General features: G+C 41.5%; 3 protein-coding genes and 1 pseudogene across 3 annotated transcripts in view; 3 read left to right on the top strand and 1 right to left on the bottom strand.

Annotated features, from left to right (window-relative positions):
- Positions 1 to 3,360, top strand: part of LOC116848635 (cadherin-related tumor suppressor) — a 114,572-nt gene extending 111,212 nt beyond the window's left edge. The window contains exon 20 of the mRNA XM_032824937.1: positions 274 to 3,360. Coding sequence (XP_032680828.1) covers positions 274 to 1,328 — 1,055 coding nt within the window. The 3' untranslated portion in view covers positions 1,329 to 3,360. The remainder of the gene's footprint in view (positions 1 to 273) is intronic.
- On the top strand, positions 3,295 to 7,731 carry LOC116848556 (annotated as a pseudogene).
- Positions 7,674 to 10,272, top strand: LOC116848642. Its single transcript, XM_032824950.1, has 6 exons — positions 7,674 to 8,381; positions 8,726 to 8,798; positions 8,990 to 9,140; positions 9,499 to 9,699; positions 9,846 to 10,061; positions 10,127 to 10,272. Exons 1-6 carry the CDS (start codon positions 7,813 to 7,815, stop codon positions 10,153 to 10,155), a joined length of 1,239 nt encoding a protein of 412 aa, XP_032680841.1. The 5' UTR covers positions 7,674 to 7,812; the 3' UTR covers positions 10,156 to 10,272.
- Positions 10,273 to 10,591: 319 nt separating this feature from the next.
- On the bottom strand, positions 10,592 to 12,640 carry LOC116848650 (uncharacterized protein C1orf198 homolog). The gene is made up of 3 exons (XM_032824963.1): positions 12,283 to 12,640; positions 11,881 to 12,180; positions 10,592 to 11,721 (listed from the first exon to the last, which is right to left on the bottom strand). Exons 2-3 carry the CDS (start codon positions 12,169 to 12,171, stop codon positions 11,131 to 11,133), a joined length of 882 nt encoding a protein of 293 aa, XP_032680854.1. The 5' UTR covers positions 12,172 to 12,180; positions 12,283 to 12,640; the 3' UTR covers positions 10,592 to 11,130.
- Between the last annotated feature and the right edge of the window lie 3,309 nt (positions 12,641 to 15,949).

The raw sequence follows: 15,949 nt of genomic DNA, 5'->3' as shown, positions 1-15,949 counted from the left end.
AAAAAATTAAAAATTTTGGATCATTAAATTTTTTAATTTTTATATAAAGTTAAGTGTTTCTTGTCAATTGAATAAAATTTGTCAAAGATCCAAAGAAAAATTTTTTTATAAATCAGTTATAAGTCACGATTGAGTTCGTCTTCAGATGTCATATAAATGATTTTAGCTGTGTATCATCTTAAGATGAATTTAAAGTAATCTTAGGTATAAGATCAGACTATATAAATACCATCTATAACGCAAACGACTCAAGAGTAAATGTTGTCCGTGCAGGTAACTACAGTAATCACCACAAACACACAGGACAACAGCATCGTCACACTGGTCCCTTCCCACCGCGGACGATGCCACCTCCCAACGTGAACCAACCGCCTGGGTCAGCGCCCAAGTTGTTGCAGAGTACCCCTTTGGCGAGACTGTCGCCGAGCAGTGAGCTGTCCGCGCAACAACCGCGGATTCTCACGCTTCACGACATCAGCGGCAAGCCGCTACAGAGCGCCCTACTGGCCACCACGTCGTCGTCGGGCGGTGTTGGCAAGGATGCGCTCAATTCCAACAGCGAGAGAAGCCTGAACTCGCCCATCATGAGCCAACTATCGGGCTCGACTGCCAGCAGGAAAGCACCGCAGTCCAACAACGAGAACTCCGTGAATAATGTATCGTCAGGGCCGATGGGTCTCACTGCGGAAGAGATCGAGCGGCTGAATTCCCGGCCGAGAACGTCCAGTCTGGTCTCCACGTTGGACGCAGTAAGCTCCTCCAGCGAAGCGAGAGGACCGCCCGCTCACGGGCCTCTTCATCATCATCGACGCCACACGCCGCCGGTGGAGAGGCTCGAGCGACGCAACTCGTCGACCACCGACGAGAGCGGCAACGACAGTTTCACTTGCTCGGAAATCGAGTACGACAATGGCTCGTTGGTTGGCGACAAGCGATCCGACAACCTCTTCGCCAAGCAAGACGACGAGGAGGTGAGCCAACGTAACAACGAGTCGGCACAGTCGACGAAGCCGCCGTTGCCGCCGAACGTGAACTACGACGGCTTCGACAGCTCGTTCCGTGGCTCCCTCAGCACCCTCGTCGCCTCGGACGACGACCTGTCGACCCACATGGGCGCGCTCTACAGCAGCAGGCACGCCACCAACGGCTCGCCAGCCCTCACCGAGGACTACCTCAGCTGGGACTACGTGCTCAACTGGGGACCCAACTTCGAGAGCCTCGTCGGTGTCTTTGTCGACATCGCCGAGCTCCCGGACAGCGCCAGTCGAGTGCCCAGCACGTTGCGATTGCCGGCGAACATTCCCAAGCCATCCGAGGAGTACGTCTGAGAGGATCACAGAGAGACGATGGAGACGGTACTTGGAACGGCTACTCGCCAGGACAATTCAGTGGACTGATATTTAGTTTAGTGATGATCGCGGAGCTGTCTCGTCGGGAAAGCTACTCGTGCCGAGAAGTCCCGCGGGATCCGCGATTTAGCAATGTTGAGTCGCCACGGTAATTCTCTTAGTTGATTGACTTAGTCGACGAACGTGTTTCTAGTTCGGACTCTGCAATTGTCGCCGGTCGATAGTATTAATAGCGAGCAGTTAGTCGCGACGTCCGATATCCGGTTCGGAGGAACCTAAAGGAGAAGCTGCCTCGAGAAGTCGAGGCCTCGAGTCCTCCATAAGAAGAAGAAGAAATGGTTGCATCATAACCACAACAAGATGCCGGCCGCATATCGAACGTGTGATCATCTTGCCATAAAAAGTGTAAAGAGGGGAATTCTCTTCCCCGCCACCCTGCAATGAACAGACTTGTTCGGCACACACACTCTGGGGACACTCTGTTATTTCGTATTGCGTATCTAATTATCCTGCGAATTTGTAAATATCGATTAACGCGTGTCAAAGAATCAAAAACGCGACTCCCAGTCGTCGAAGTGCGCGACACGTCCACCTTCTATTGTATGATCGATCGAACTGTAAGCAAAGAGAGAAAGAAAGAGAGAAAGAGAGAATTCTCGCGCAATCTGGAATGTTAAACCAATAAACACCAACTAACACTAACATTATATTGATATTATAATTTCCCATAGAACGATGTAACTGTTATACAAATATGTTATATTGCGCTTACATTATTGAGTGCGAAGTTATAACATTGATGTGATGTCACTGTTGGTGTTTACTGGGTAACACTGCGTAACGTTCCGCGCACTTGGAGCGATCGTATGCGAAAATCTCCCAGTTGAATGTATATTCGCACAGAATATACTCCAATTGCGCCGAATGTCATCGTAGTTGCAGCGAGACGGAGAGACGTGCGACTGAGTATTCAAGGCAGTTCAATTAACTATTAAATAGTAACTTCTGTATATATCCTAAGGAAAATCCGTGCCAGATACACGCTGGATACAGTCGCACACGTCGCGTTAATTATCGATTCGACGGTCGGTAAATGTGAAAAGCAGACGCGGTACCCAGTAAAAAATCAGTTAACAGTAACATATATATGTATATCTCACACCAATATTAAAATTTCCCATTCAACGATGTAATTGTTACATAGAACACACGTTATATTGTACTTGCATTGTTGAGTGGAGAATTACAACATTGATGTAATCACCCAGCAAACACCAAGTAACAGTTAGTAACTGCGCATAACTGTTAGTTATAATTTCCTACTCAATAATGTTATGTAACTGTTGTTGAGTAGGAAATTATAATAGTTATATAATTGTTACTTGGTGTTTACTGGGGATACATGACTGTTGGTCGATATTTAGCTGGAGTAGCCGCGATCGGGCGTTGTGAATTCGTATGCTCAATTCGTCCGTATATCGTTACAGGCAATAAAAAAAAGGTAAAAAAAGAAAGAAATAAACACGAGACGCGCCCTGCGGTGTTCCTTGAGAGAAGAAGCCGCCGCGAGATTCGCGCAAAGAGACCGCCAGACTGATCCTTTTCTTTCCTCCAGCGCGCTTCGCGATCGCGAAGCGGCCTCCGACGAATCGCCCTTTCTATATATCTTGTTGTAAATTACGAGACTCGCCGTCAGTGCCCGTCTCATTCCTGTAAATAGTACATTGTAAACGCGTGAATTGTACAAAAGTGCGAATGCGTGTGCGTGTGCGTGTGTGCCTGTGTGCGTGCTACTCTATCATCACGCGTCGATCGTACTCGTAATAGACGACAGATTTGTAAAAGCTGCTGCGTGACTTCATTCATCCTTCTTCACGCATCCTTGCCCGCACTCTAATCCAAAGAAGCTCTACAAACGTGCTTTTCGTGGATCTTTATGCTAGAAATGGAACGCACACCGGGAGACAAGCTTTTGACATATCAAGTTATTTTCCAGGTAATTGCTTGTTACACGTGGCGCTCCCTAAATGGCACCAAAGTCAACGTTATCGTCATTAAAATGTTGCTATATTTCAGTAAATTAAATTCTTCTTTGCATTCGAATACAATGTCATAATAACTTTCTCTATCGGAGAGCAGCACGTTAATGCTATTAAAACGTTAGCTTAAAATGGTGATGTAGTTATATTTCAATAAATATATTGGAATATTATTAATTTAATTCCAAGGGAGAACTTTGAATTGACCAAAGAAACCTTGTATTAATATTCGAGCTTGAAGTTTGTTAAAAGTAACATTTTAAGGCCGTGATAACATCGCTATCATCTTCAGCAACATAATTAAGAATATCTTAAGTTTAATGGTGATGTAATATTTTTATGCTGTGTGGAGATCCACGTGTAACACACGACAGACTTATTTTCCATCCTTTGATAGATAATTTCACTCATCAGCAATATCGATTTAGGTAAAATTAAGTGAAAGATGCTTTTTGTAGAGTAACGATACCATTAGCGCAAGTCAAGTGCGAGAAGAACTCGCCCTCCGGAGAGTTTCGCTCAAAAAAAACGAAAAATTCACTGTCAGTTGTATATCGATGAATCGCGCCGGCGAAGGGATCTTCGCTGCGATCTTCATCTCTTGCATTTTGCCTTGACAGTTTTGTCAAAACGATCAAGGTCGATCTCGTGTCGCGTGCGTGCGAGACGTCGAGTCAATTAATCGTCAATTAAGAGCGCGATCAATAATTAAAAGTAATTCATTATTATTCCGCACTTCGGATCTCTGGAATTCTTGAATGAAGTGTCGCGTGTAGCGCGAAAGTTAACCGGCCTTTCTGTGTCTCGGTTCGTCAGACCACTGGACTTCGCGATCGATATCGCCCGGTTATAATGTGCAGATAATGATATCTCCACTTTCGTCATACGACGACGACCTCCTGAACAGCGCCTACGCGAACATCAGTCTGATTGCCGACGAGGTCTGGACCTACGACCGCGAGGATTCCTTCCACAAGCTGAATCGTTCCCTCTGGATCAAGGTGAGGCCAGTCTGTCCTCGAGTCCGCCCTTTTCGAATATCTTCGAGTTGACTGCAAACGAAAAAAGCCAATAAGAGTCTCATGATAATTGATTTGTTTTCACCTTCGAGTTAGACGTTCACAAGCCGCATCATCTCCGAACACCTCTCGTGTGATATCTTTTGCAAGGGAACGGATGATTGTTATTATTATCATTATTATCATTATTTCAAGCATTTACTTTCGGATTCTGCGAAACAAATCGGCGCGTTGAAGGTACAAAAGTGTGAAAATTATTAGAATACAATTTTTATTTCTTTATTAATTTTCTCAAATTGTTCTTTTCAGTAAAGGTCTAATTTTAGAAAATATAATTTGTTAGCAATATTCTCCTAGGTTTAAAATGATTACAAGTTTGTATCATATATTATACGACTAAATTATATAAATAATGACGGATTATTTCACAGAAATACAACTTTATCACAAAAATAAATTTTCTAATATTTTTCTCTCAGTGTATAAGTAACTCGCTTCCCTGTGTAAAATATTTACTTTTACATACAAAATATATCTTACAACAGAATCTAATATAATATGAGATATATCCCTTATTATTTATAGAATTTAGTAATACGTAATACCAATTTGTGATAATTTTAAACCTAGGAGGAATACAAATTGAGGAGGATAACAAATTGTAATATTTTCAGAAATTAGACATTTACTGAAAAAGAACAATTAGAGAAAATGTATAAAGAAGTCAAAGTTATTTTAACAATTTTCGCACCACTGTAAACAAAAATACACCGGGCTCGGATGTGTGCGTCTCGTTTGCGGAAGACGCGTATAACGAGAATGTTATTAAATTATTAAACACGACGGGGATGGGGGCAAAAGGAGAGATATGTATAACCGCATATATTATACGTATGTGCAGACAGAGACGGCGTGCTTTTTTCGAGAGGGGAAAGAAAGAGAGGAGGAGGCCGATTTATTCCGGCGTAACGATAACTTATTATTAACGTCAGAGTTGCGAAGTAACCGCGAAGTACGAGGGAAATGGTGATTACCGTCCGAGACTCGTCCGAGATGTCATCTCTGAATCGCGTTTGGCGAAGTACGGTAATTACGAGTACGACGAGCGGCGCGAGAGAATGTACAGGCCGGACGACTGTAAATCGTCGGGCGGGCTACGGCACTTCCGTCCTGCGGAGGCTACGGAACCATGGATGCTCCCTGAAGTTCAAGAACACTTCGCCCGGTTAATCTCGCCGAGCTGCACGCGAGCGCATCGGGAACCGTTAGTCCGCCTCGGCACTTTCGTGTCGTTTCTTACATTTCCAAAGTCACCTGCGAGAGAGAAAAAATCCGCCGGGGACGAGCGCGTACGCCTCGGGCTCGGCTCGCAGGCCGTCGAAATCCGTTTGAAATCGATCATCGAGAGAAATGTCGAGTCGATGTCGCGGATTCTCTATGATTCCGTGAAAGAGGAGAAATGTCCGCGCGACAGTTCGTTCTACAATCGCTCGAGTACCTCTCAGTCGACATAGCTGAGAAAAAGCGCGTAACTCTAGGACTTTTTGCTCGCATGTGTCATTTTGTGGATACATCTTTTTATTTCAATGTATTTCGCAAGAATTTTCAGCGTGTATTTTCTTGCTTGTCGTCAATGGAGAGTTCTGTGGCGAGAAGCCCGGAACCTTAATATGTACGTTTCATTTGCAAAGCTCAGCACCACTGACGCTGAAGAGCGACACCGCGGGAAGAGAGGACGAGGTCACTGGTTCAGGCTCCCAGTCGTCGATCGATTGGAGCGAGAGGTCGAGGAAACTACGTCAAAAGATCAAGAGTTCGAAGGAGAGCGGGAGAGTCGGATCGCAGCACGAGTCGCTCCCGACTAAGAAATTCGACGAAGGCGGTACGCAATATTGCCAGAGGCGTCCGTCGGCGATCTATAAATAAAATAACGGCGAATATAAATTATGAGATTATAAAATTAAAAATGAATAGGGTGTACCACACAATTATTGGTATTAGTCATTAGATTAGCGGCATCAATTCACAAGTTGTGAAGATTTCTTTTGAAATCATAGAGTGCCTGCAAGAAGCTTAACTGTATTGATGGCCGCATGAAAAACCAGGTTTTTCTAAAGTGCCAATGACTAAGCGGATGTCAATAATTATATGGTTTACCTTAAAATAATATATATATATATCGACAATGAGAGCAACGAAAACACGCTGGAAAATGGTCGAGGGATCTTTTGATTCGCCGTTTAGACTCGGCTCTGTAAGAGAATCTCCTCTAACTCCTTTTATCTCTCACCGTGTGCATCTCATCGTCGCAGAACCGCGCGAGAAATCCACCAGGACATTCGCCCATCGCCGATATATTGTCGAGACTGCTGCGGAGATGCAGCTGCGCTCGCGCATCGAGTGCGACGCGGTTCGCGATATTTGGAATCCCGAGAGGTTCCAACGGCGTCAGCAATGTCAGCAACAGACTCAGCAATCGCGAGTGGTCCGGCAAAGCGCACCAAATGTGCCGCGACTCGCCACCACTACTCAACACCATCAGCAGCAAGTTTACTACACCTTGCAGTATCAGCCTCTGATCCTGAAGACGGAATATCAAAGTCGACCGTTGCAACCACCGGCAGCGGTGCTGAGCGCCGAAGTCCCGGAATTCTTCCCGAAATCGAGTCCGCAGCCGAGCGGCGATCAAGAATGCAGCAAGGCACCTTGCCAGATGCGTTATTTTCCGTCGTTGAACGACAGGAATTATCAGAGCGAGTTGTTCCCTTACAACCAACCACAGCAGGAGACCGCGGCCGTATTTCCAGTGAGCAGGATTCTCAATGTAGAGAGAAGTTTTAGAATCTTGCGTTTCGTAATTATTTTAGAATATATAATCATTATTTTACCATTTACAATCATATCGCCACCTTCAATCGTTCTCGGCTGACTGATTAAAAGCTTTGACGTTTGTTGCTTCCCACCAAATATGATGACGTATTGTTATTATTAAAGCTATTATTATTAATGATAAATACAAATTATATATTAATAAGCATCAGTAATATCAATCATGTTTGCTGAGTTTATTGTTTAGTGCTCATTAAGAATCAGTTTCCTAACGAACCTCTTGTGATTTTGTAGAATTCCAGGGTGTCCATGTTGTCAACAGCGGAGGCAAGCGTCTTCCGGTCGCCTCAGGAGTGGATCCAGAGGATCGTACCGCCGATGCAGATGCAGGTCGCGTCGTCCGCGTTGCCGTCGCCGATCTGCACGTCGCTACAGCCGATCCACGACGTCGCGATCGCCCATCGTCCCTTTCAGGTTTTGCCTCTTCTTCGATGAAAATCTCACTGGACGAATCGCAGATGATCCTCTCGACTGCTCCGACGTTCATACATTATAATACGGCGTCGTGACTTGCAGATGTACGAAAGATTTCTGCCTTGCATCCAGCATTATCCGAGTGCGACGGCGATACCGGTGTACCAACGGCCGAGCGAGCTTTACCAAGAGTCGACGTCGAAGCGGAAGAGCCACGGGGTCGATTTCAACAATCTCATCCTGCTGACGAAGAGTAGTTCAAAGTCGCGACGTGGTCACGCGAAGCAACAACTTCCCCCATTGGAAACCACGCAGAAAGACCTGAGATTCGGCCAGAACACGGTGCAATGGTTGAACAAGGATTGCGCGAGGAGGACGAAGGGCGTCGTGACTGTGAACGCGTTAGTGTCTGAATTGCGCAGCTTCGAGGAGAAGTACGAGCAAGGTAGAGGCAGCAGCAGCAGCTGGGCGATCACCACCGAATCACCGCCTCGGCACAGAACAGGTTCCGAGGGCACGAAGTCGAAGGACGGGAAGGAAGCGTCACGATGCAAACTCGTGGACGCCGAAGAGCGAGATAGGAGGAAGGAACGACCGCTCTACAGAGACGTCCTGGCAAACGCCACCAGCGGCCAGCACGGAATGATCCTGGACAATGTCTTCGAGAGGAGGTGCGCGAGAAGCTAGGGAGAGATGAGATAAAGATGCATCATCATTATTTTTTATATACAGAGAATGTATTTGACAATTCATGACGCACCTGTTTTGTACATGTGGGACTCGTCAAACTGAACAAAAAATTCATCATTTTGCAAATAACCTCGAAGATTTTTAGTCATTAAGAAAATTGGTGCATGATTATGCATGATAATGAACAAATCTTTTGTAATCAATAATGTACAATCTATATCATCTGCAAAATAATAGAGAATTTTTTTGTTTTTTCAGTATTTTTCATGAATTATTAGATATCATGTATGTATGAGATGAATTTTAAGAGTCTTATGATCTTCAGGTACGACGAGCTCGAGCAGCAGGCGATGGAACAGTATAGGAACTCGGAGGAATCGTTGGCGCTGAAATATCAGGTGAAAATATTATTCTATATGTGTAAAATGTTGTTTATTTGCATTATAAATTTATTACTTCTTATTATAATATTTATAGAATATTATGTTAGAAAATTATTATACGTGTAAAATATTCTCGGAATTTAATAAAAATAAAAAAATAAATAAGTCAGGAAATACCGATAGACATATGCGCTATCAAATTGCAGGAACTGGAGCGTCAAGCCATGGAGCAGTACAGAAACAGCAACGACAAGCAGGGCGATTCGCGTTCTCATGAGGATAAGGATTGCCTCGACGGACGAAGGTGTTCAGGATATGGACAGTGCAGTCCTTCTGGGGGAAGTCGAGAGAAGAAAGGTAAGTGTTTGGCGATAAAGAAAAGAAAATTCGACTGATTCATTTTCCAAAAAAATTAAAAATTAGTCTACTTAAAATAATGGATACAAAATGATAAGATTACATTATGTTCAGTCTTGAATTAGAATTTCAATCTAAATCAATCATCACTTTATAGATTTACATTGATCTAGATTGAAATTTAGGCTAAACCTTGTGTGATATTATTATTTTGTAACCATCATTTTAAACAGAGTAAATTTCGTACTATAATTTCCGCGAATTGTGTCTATCGTTCTATCGTTCGATGGAGGTGATGTTTCTTTCCGTAAATCTCTTCATTCATTTGGTATAAAATAGGATCCTCGTTTGTCGTCAGGTTCTTGTCTTCCGCAACCGCAAATCACTCTGCTGAGGCCAAAGGGGAAATCCCTGCCGAATGTCTTCCAGGGCTCATCGTGCAACAACAGCAACCAGCAGGCCGCCATCGCCTCGAGGAGTTTATCCACGTTGACCGAAGGATCGTCCAAGGAATCGAAAAACATATCTAAGGGTGCATCAGGAGATAAGATCGACACGAGTAATTAAACGAATGACAATCTTTAACACAATTTGTGTATGTAAAGTTACACAACGATCGTGTAATACTATCAGGCAAACGTGTAACCTGTAGTTCTTCTTGTTCTTCTGTTTTCGACTACGGATGAAACTGATTCCTTCTCGAAGTTGCAGTACGGACATCATCGAAGCGGCGTCTGATACTGGTGTCACCCTTCAAGCACAAATCAGAAGCCCAGCTGTTGAAGACGAGAGAGCTACGAGAGATCTGCTCGCTCTCACAAGCGAGGGAAAACGTCCTCGACTATTGCCGGTCTCCCGAAGTCGCTCGGAACGGCAACGGCGACGAGAATATAACAATCATAGAGTCGCCCAGCACGGAAGGTACAATGAGCAGATGTCGACAACTTTGAATTTACCAAATTTACACCAAGACAATCTCTTCTTAGTTTGGCTGTCCGGATTCTGGACCACTTGAAAAAAAGGTGCGATCCGGCGTGTGTATCCTCGCAAGAAAACGTGGAAAACGTTTCACGCCACAGGCGCGTTACTCATGGAAGTACGCGGAAAATAAGACGGCTAATTTAAGACTTGTGACACGCGTGTATTAATTACACAAAATCGAGACAGACTGTTTACGTAAGTTGTTGAGCGCTAAGCTTCGCTTGTAAATATATAGTAACCAATAGATTTATTCTGAAACTTTCATCGACAGTGTCGCAGCTTTTCTACCATATAATGTACCTGTAATTTTTTTAGCGCATAATACATAATAGCTGTTCTGTGACGTTTAACGATAACGACATTGTCGTTTAAAGTTACAGAATAAGCGCACTTAGCAACGACAACGACACTGTCGTCACTGTCGTTACAAGTTACAAGTTACAGAATAGGCTTACAAATGTTTATAATTATTTCGACATGAAGTACGATAAGCGTGTTTATTCGTTCGTATATATAAGCGCTATACACGCTACGAGGGATACATTTTGATATCATAAAATACGATACTATGTCTTCTATAAAAAGAAGATAGGTAACAAATCTAAACTGGCTAAACGCTGTCCGACATGTCCAAGCGCGATATGTACTTACGATTCTCTCTGTGAGAATGTAAATAGGATTAGGCGGATTCGCATGGAGATACACGCGAGAGAATTGTTCCTGTCAGTCTTACCTCGGGTAGCGCAATAAAAAATAAAGTATTACAAAATAAAAATATAAAAAGAAGTCTTTACAAAAGTCATGTTGTAGAAAATACTTCGCTTCTTCGCACGAATATGTTCGTACATTAATTATTGTAATGCCTCTGGCTTTCACGCACGCATGCACACACACATACGCAAATATTTCTTACACAATATAAAAAGGATTTAGTCAGACGTATCGCTCCAATATATGTGTGAATAAGAGTGCGTTTAGGAGAAGAAATGATTTCCGCAATGGAGCGAACTTACCAGTTATCGAGAAACTCAAACCCGGTCTTTGGTATACTTCTCTCCTCCTCTTCCTGATTCAATTGGGTCGACTGGAAGCTGCTGTAGGAGCTCGGTGTCTCCAGAAGAGCGGTCGACTCATTTATGTCGCTCGACTTCGTTCGCGACATCACCACTAAAGTGTTTGACTGACTCTTGTCGGTGTCGGAGTCTCTCTCCCTCACCAGACTCTCCATGTCGTCCTCGATATTATTTTGAAGCTTCAACAAGGAAGTCTTGTTGATCAGCTTAGCAAATATACTGTCGGAGTGTTCGGTATCGATTCCATTGGTCAACAAGTCACTGCACTGGTCATTTTCAAACAAACTGCTGGCATAACAATCAGACTGGTAACAGCTGACTTGATGAGCAGAGCTGTAACTGTCACTCAAGGAACAAGGATTACTTCTCTGCGCTTTAATGGGACTGGAGAAATGTGGAGACTCCCCAAAATGAGTTCTCATTGATTTTGACTTGAGATCCTCACTAGAATCTATTAGACTTAGGTTCATCTGCGACTGTGTCATGAATGAAAATGGAGCGGAGTGCTCATCTCGCCATCGTAATGTCTAAAACAAGTTAAATACACATATCTAGCTGTAGTAATACCTAATATATATATCTAGCAGTAGTAATACCTCAATTAATTATAAGATTCTTTGATCAAGATCAAGTCAAATAAGAATAAGAACGTTAGACAATGACATTAATGATATTGTTGTACTCACAGAACCAGTTTCATCAATGACATACTTCATTCCAGTCTGTATACGTAGTTTTGGATACCATTCAGGTAACTCTTTGGTCAATTCTATCTTCTTCAGAGTGTATTTTAATGCTACCTCAGGTTGAATTATAGTCTCATTGATGGCTTGATTGCGCTCAGCTGTGCTCAGAGTATTCCATAAGCCTTCATAAGCCTCTTTTGTTGCAGTTATATCTTGGCCAATCCTTTGAGCCAGAGGATTTATATTATATAGGTACTGCTCCGCTTTTGTAGCAAGGGTGCTGGAGCCCATCCTGTTGGGCTGTGACACAAAAATTCACCATCGTTGAGATCGCACCATAAATATCGACACTGATCGTAAATGTAATTATCAGGTAAATATTAAATGCAAAGATGCACTTACTGAGCGTATGATAATGACATAAAGAGAAGTGAGAAGTGTTAGTCACATTGACGTTTACGATCATTGATCGCCACAACGTCACACGATCATCAGGGAAGGAGACATGTTTGACTCGAGTGTACACACGCGTAAACTATACACTAACGTTAGAAATTACGTTCATACAAACATAGTTACTGATTGCTCACAAATCAACGCATCAATTAAAGATAATCAACGGAAGATATAGCAGGTTGGACTAATAAATGGACGCTTGATACTTTCCCTGTTAAAGGGTCGATTATATTCTAGAGATGCTCAAATTAGATCAATGCATTTGATCAAATCTATTCGATCAATGCATTTAATCAAATCTATTCTTTTTTAGATAAACTAATGTATTAATATTAAGTATAAATGAAAGTAAATATATATTATATGTATTTGAATATATAACATAAGTATAATAAGCACAAGAATTAAACTTTATTTTATTTGATCACAAAAAAAAAGTAAAATTCAATGGACTGTAACTTTGGCAAAGTTAATGATAATAAGATAGCTCAGGAAGCATTTTGCAACTCAAAACCTCTAGTTTGTAAAGATATTATACAATATACAGTTAAATTATTTATTTTGTTACAAATTACATTACAAATATAAATTGTTAACATTACAAATATAAATTGAAATCTGTCGAACATCAAAATTTTTTATGAAGTTTATCAAGCTATACTAGATAAAAAAATTGCATGTAAATAAAGTTTATACGACTTAAAAATGTAAAACTTTCTTTTTCAGTTTACATTAATGTAGATTACGATTCGATTTATTTTCATTGAGTTATTTAAAGATGAAGCAAAAATGAATGTTCCTTAGATATATAATAAGGATAGAATGATGCTATAGCGCTAATAGCGCTAATAGCGAGCTCCCCGAACGCACCCTTATAGCATGTTCAACTGGCTCTGGGTTAACCCACTCTGGGTTATTCAGTCTACGTTTATTGGTCGAACAAGTACTCATAAGCTTTATGATTGGCTAATAGAAACTTATGACGTCATTAATCGCTCTCGGAGCGATTAACCCAGGACCAGTCGAACACGCTATTAGTAGAAAATGACTGCGTTCAGAAAATACAGCTGATCAGTAAGCGGTCAGTGATTATTAGTCCTTATTGTTAGATCCCTAACTTTAGACCAATTACGTTGACTAATTACTCAACCGTTGTGTCTCCTGAACGCAACCATTGACGACACAATTGGCTGCGTTCCGAAATTCACTGCCGGTACTGAAAATCTAGTTCATGTCACGTATACTATAGAATTTCAGCATTGGCAGTGAATTTATGGCTCCTGCACACAGGACGCGGTAATGCTTGTCGCGCGGCGGAAGTCCGCGCGACAGCTAATCAATATGTTGTTTTTCCACAAGAGCTAGAAGATTATTACGGAAAGCAGCATATTGATTGGCTGTCGCGCGAACTTCCGCCGCGCGGTAAGCATTACCGCGTCCTGTGTGCAGGAGCCATAATGCTTGCCGCACGGCGGAAATTCGTGCGACAGCCAATGGCTGCGTTCAGTAGAGAAAACTGGTTTGCAACTGTGTAAAATTTGTGAATCTGATTGATACATGCTCTTGGATTTAACCAAAATTAAGGGCATACACCAATCAAATTCACGAATTTTACAACAGTTGCAAAGCAGCTTTCTCTGCTGAACGCAACCAATCAATATGCTGCTTTCCGTAATAACCTTTTAGCTCTTACAGAAAAACAACATATTGATTGGCTGTCGCGCGGACTTCCGCCGCGTGACAAGCATTACCGCGTTCTATGTGCAGGAGCCATGACAGCTGTACTATTTGATACAGTACATTGGCTTGGTTTACATCGTGCACTTGATATGCGTACTAAATAGTTACTTTCTATTAGATAGTCTTAATATCGATAATGTATATCAACGGTGATGCATTCAATCATTACAATACGTTTTGTTGATGAGTATTATACTAGCTTAATATACCATTGTTTATATATATCGTCAATATTAAGATTATCTAATAGAAAGTTACTATTTAGTACACGTATCAAGTGTACGATGTAAACCAAGCCATTGGTCTGGTTTACATCGTCAAAACGTTAGTACGCGTATTTGATGCGCACCAATGTTTTAATACGGGTGCGTTTATATCGAACGTAAAGGAAAAATATAATACGAATTTAATTCATGCCAATTGCTTTCTAGTGGCGGTATTTGGAATTGCAATTTGCTTGAGTTCGACAATAGCTTTGTTCGACAGTCGGAATGCATAATTCAAAAAATGTTCCCGTTTCTTCTTCTCTCTAACTTATAACCCTTTTTACAAGACATTTTACTATAATATACTTTGAGAGAAACCAACGGTTACTGATAACACCGATTTTAATTTGGTTAGATTTCCTCTAACATTCATACGTTTACATCGTCATTTATATCATTTGATACGCGTATTAGTTTAGTACGATACTCCTACTTGGTACGCTTGTATAAAATTGATCTGTCAGTGTTTACATCGTGCGTATTAAATATTTAGTACGACTTTGATACGAATATAGTACCTGATACGCGTATCAAGTGCCCGATGTAAACTAGGCCATTGTTTCTCTCTGTAGTCGCCGTGCGCCTCAGGATCACGCCAGAGATGTCGCTTTCGAACGGCAAGATTTGTTAAGCAATTGGAAAGCACCTTATGCTTTTCACAAAAGTGTGTGCTTCCCGCTAGGCCTGGAACACAATACTTTCAGGAACAAACAAGGACAGAGCACACTGATAGCGCTAAATAGCGTCTTCTCGAACGCAGCCGGAGTTGAATGTCGGAACATAGTCAATGGTCCAATGAGGAAAACTCATTCTCGAAAAATAAATTCTCTCATTGGACCATCTGCTGCGATCCGATATCCAACTCCGACATGCGGCATATTGTGTTCCAGACCTTAAGGCTAATATTACATGCGTTGTACAAATATTGTCGGACGTATCGATTGGCTGTTGGATAAAATTCTCATAAGATCCCTGACTTTTCCTCCAGATACCTCAGAAATTCTCTATCCAACAGCCAATTAGAATGCTCGACAAGCTTGTCGTACGACACATGTAATATTAACCTAAAACGTGTCTGATTTACCTAGGATAAACCTAGGGTTTTTTGTTTATCTTGCGTAACTCAAGAAATTTTATGCAAAATGTTGACATATATTTGACGGATTTCGATTTTTATAACATCATAATAAATAAGTTAACTGTATATTGCATAATAAGATGTGGAAGTAGAGAGATCTTAAGCCGTAAAAAATCCCCCCTGAACCTGATCTCATTATCATTAATTTAGTTCAAGCTACAGTTCATTGAATTTTGTTTATTATACCTTTACGAAAAAGATACAAAAAAACCCTTAATTTGGTGTTAACGTTCAAATTTGGGTGTTTATCCCCAGTTTTTGGGTGTTTGCACCCAAAATTGAAGATTTTTTCGTATTTTTTTTTTGTAAGGATATTCATGATCAAAATAGATATTTAATTCTTGTTCAAAGAATATTTACATAATAAGAAAAAAAAATATTAAGTTAAAATATTTTATCATTTAAAATCTGACATATTTACATTGATCATCAAAATAAAATATGTGCATAAAATAATTGACCAAGTATT

This window comes from Odontomachus brunneus, unplaced genomic scaffold, assembly GCF_010583005.1.
Source record: "Odontomachus brunneus isolate Ranch 3 - 2012 unplaced genomic scaffold, Obru_v1 Obru_scaffold_005, whole genome shotgun sequence".
Taxonomy (NCBI): Eukaryota; Metazoa; Arthropoda; class Insecta; order Hymenoptera; family Formicidae; genus Odontomachus; species Odontomachus brunneus.
Note: the sequence above shows the minus strand (reverse complement) of the source record. Positions and strands in the feature narration are given on the sequence as shown.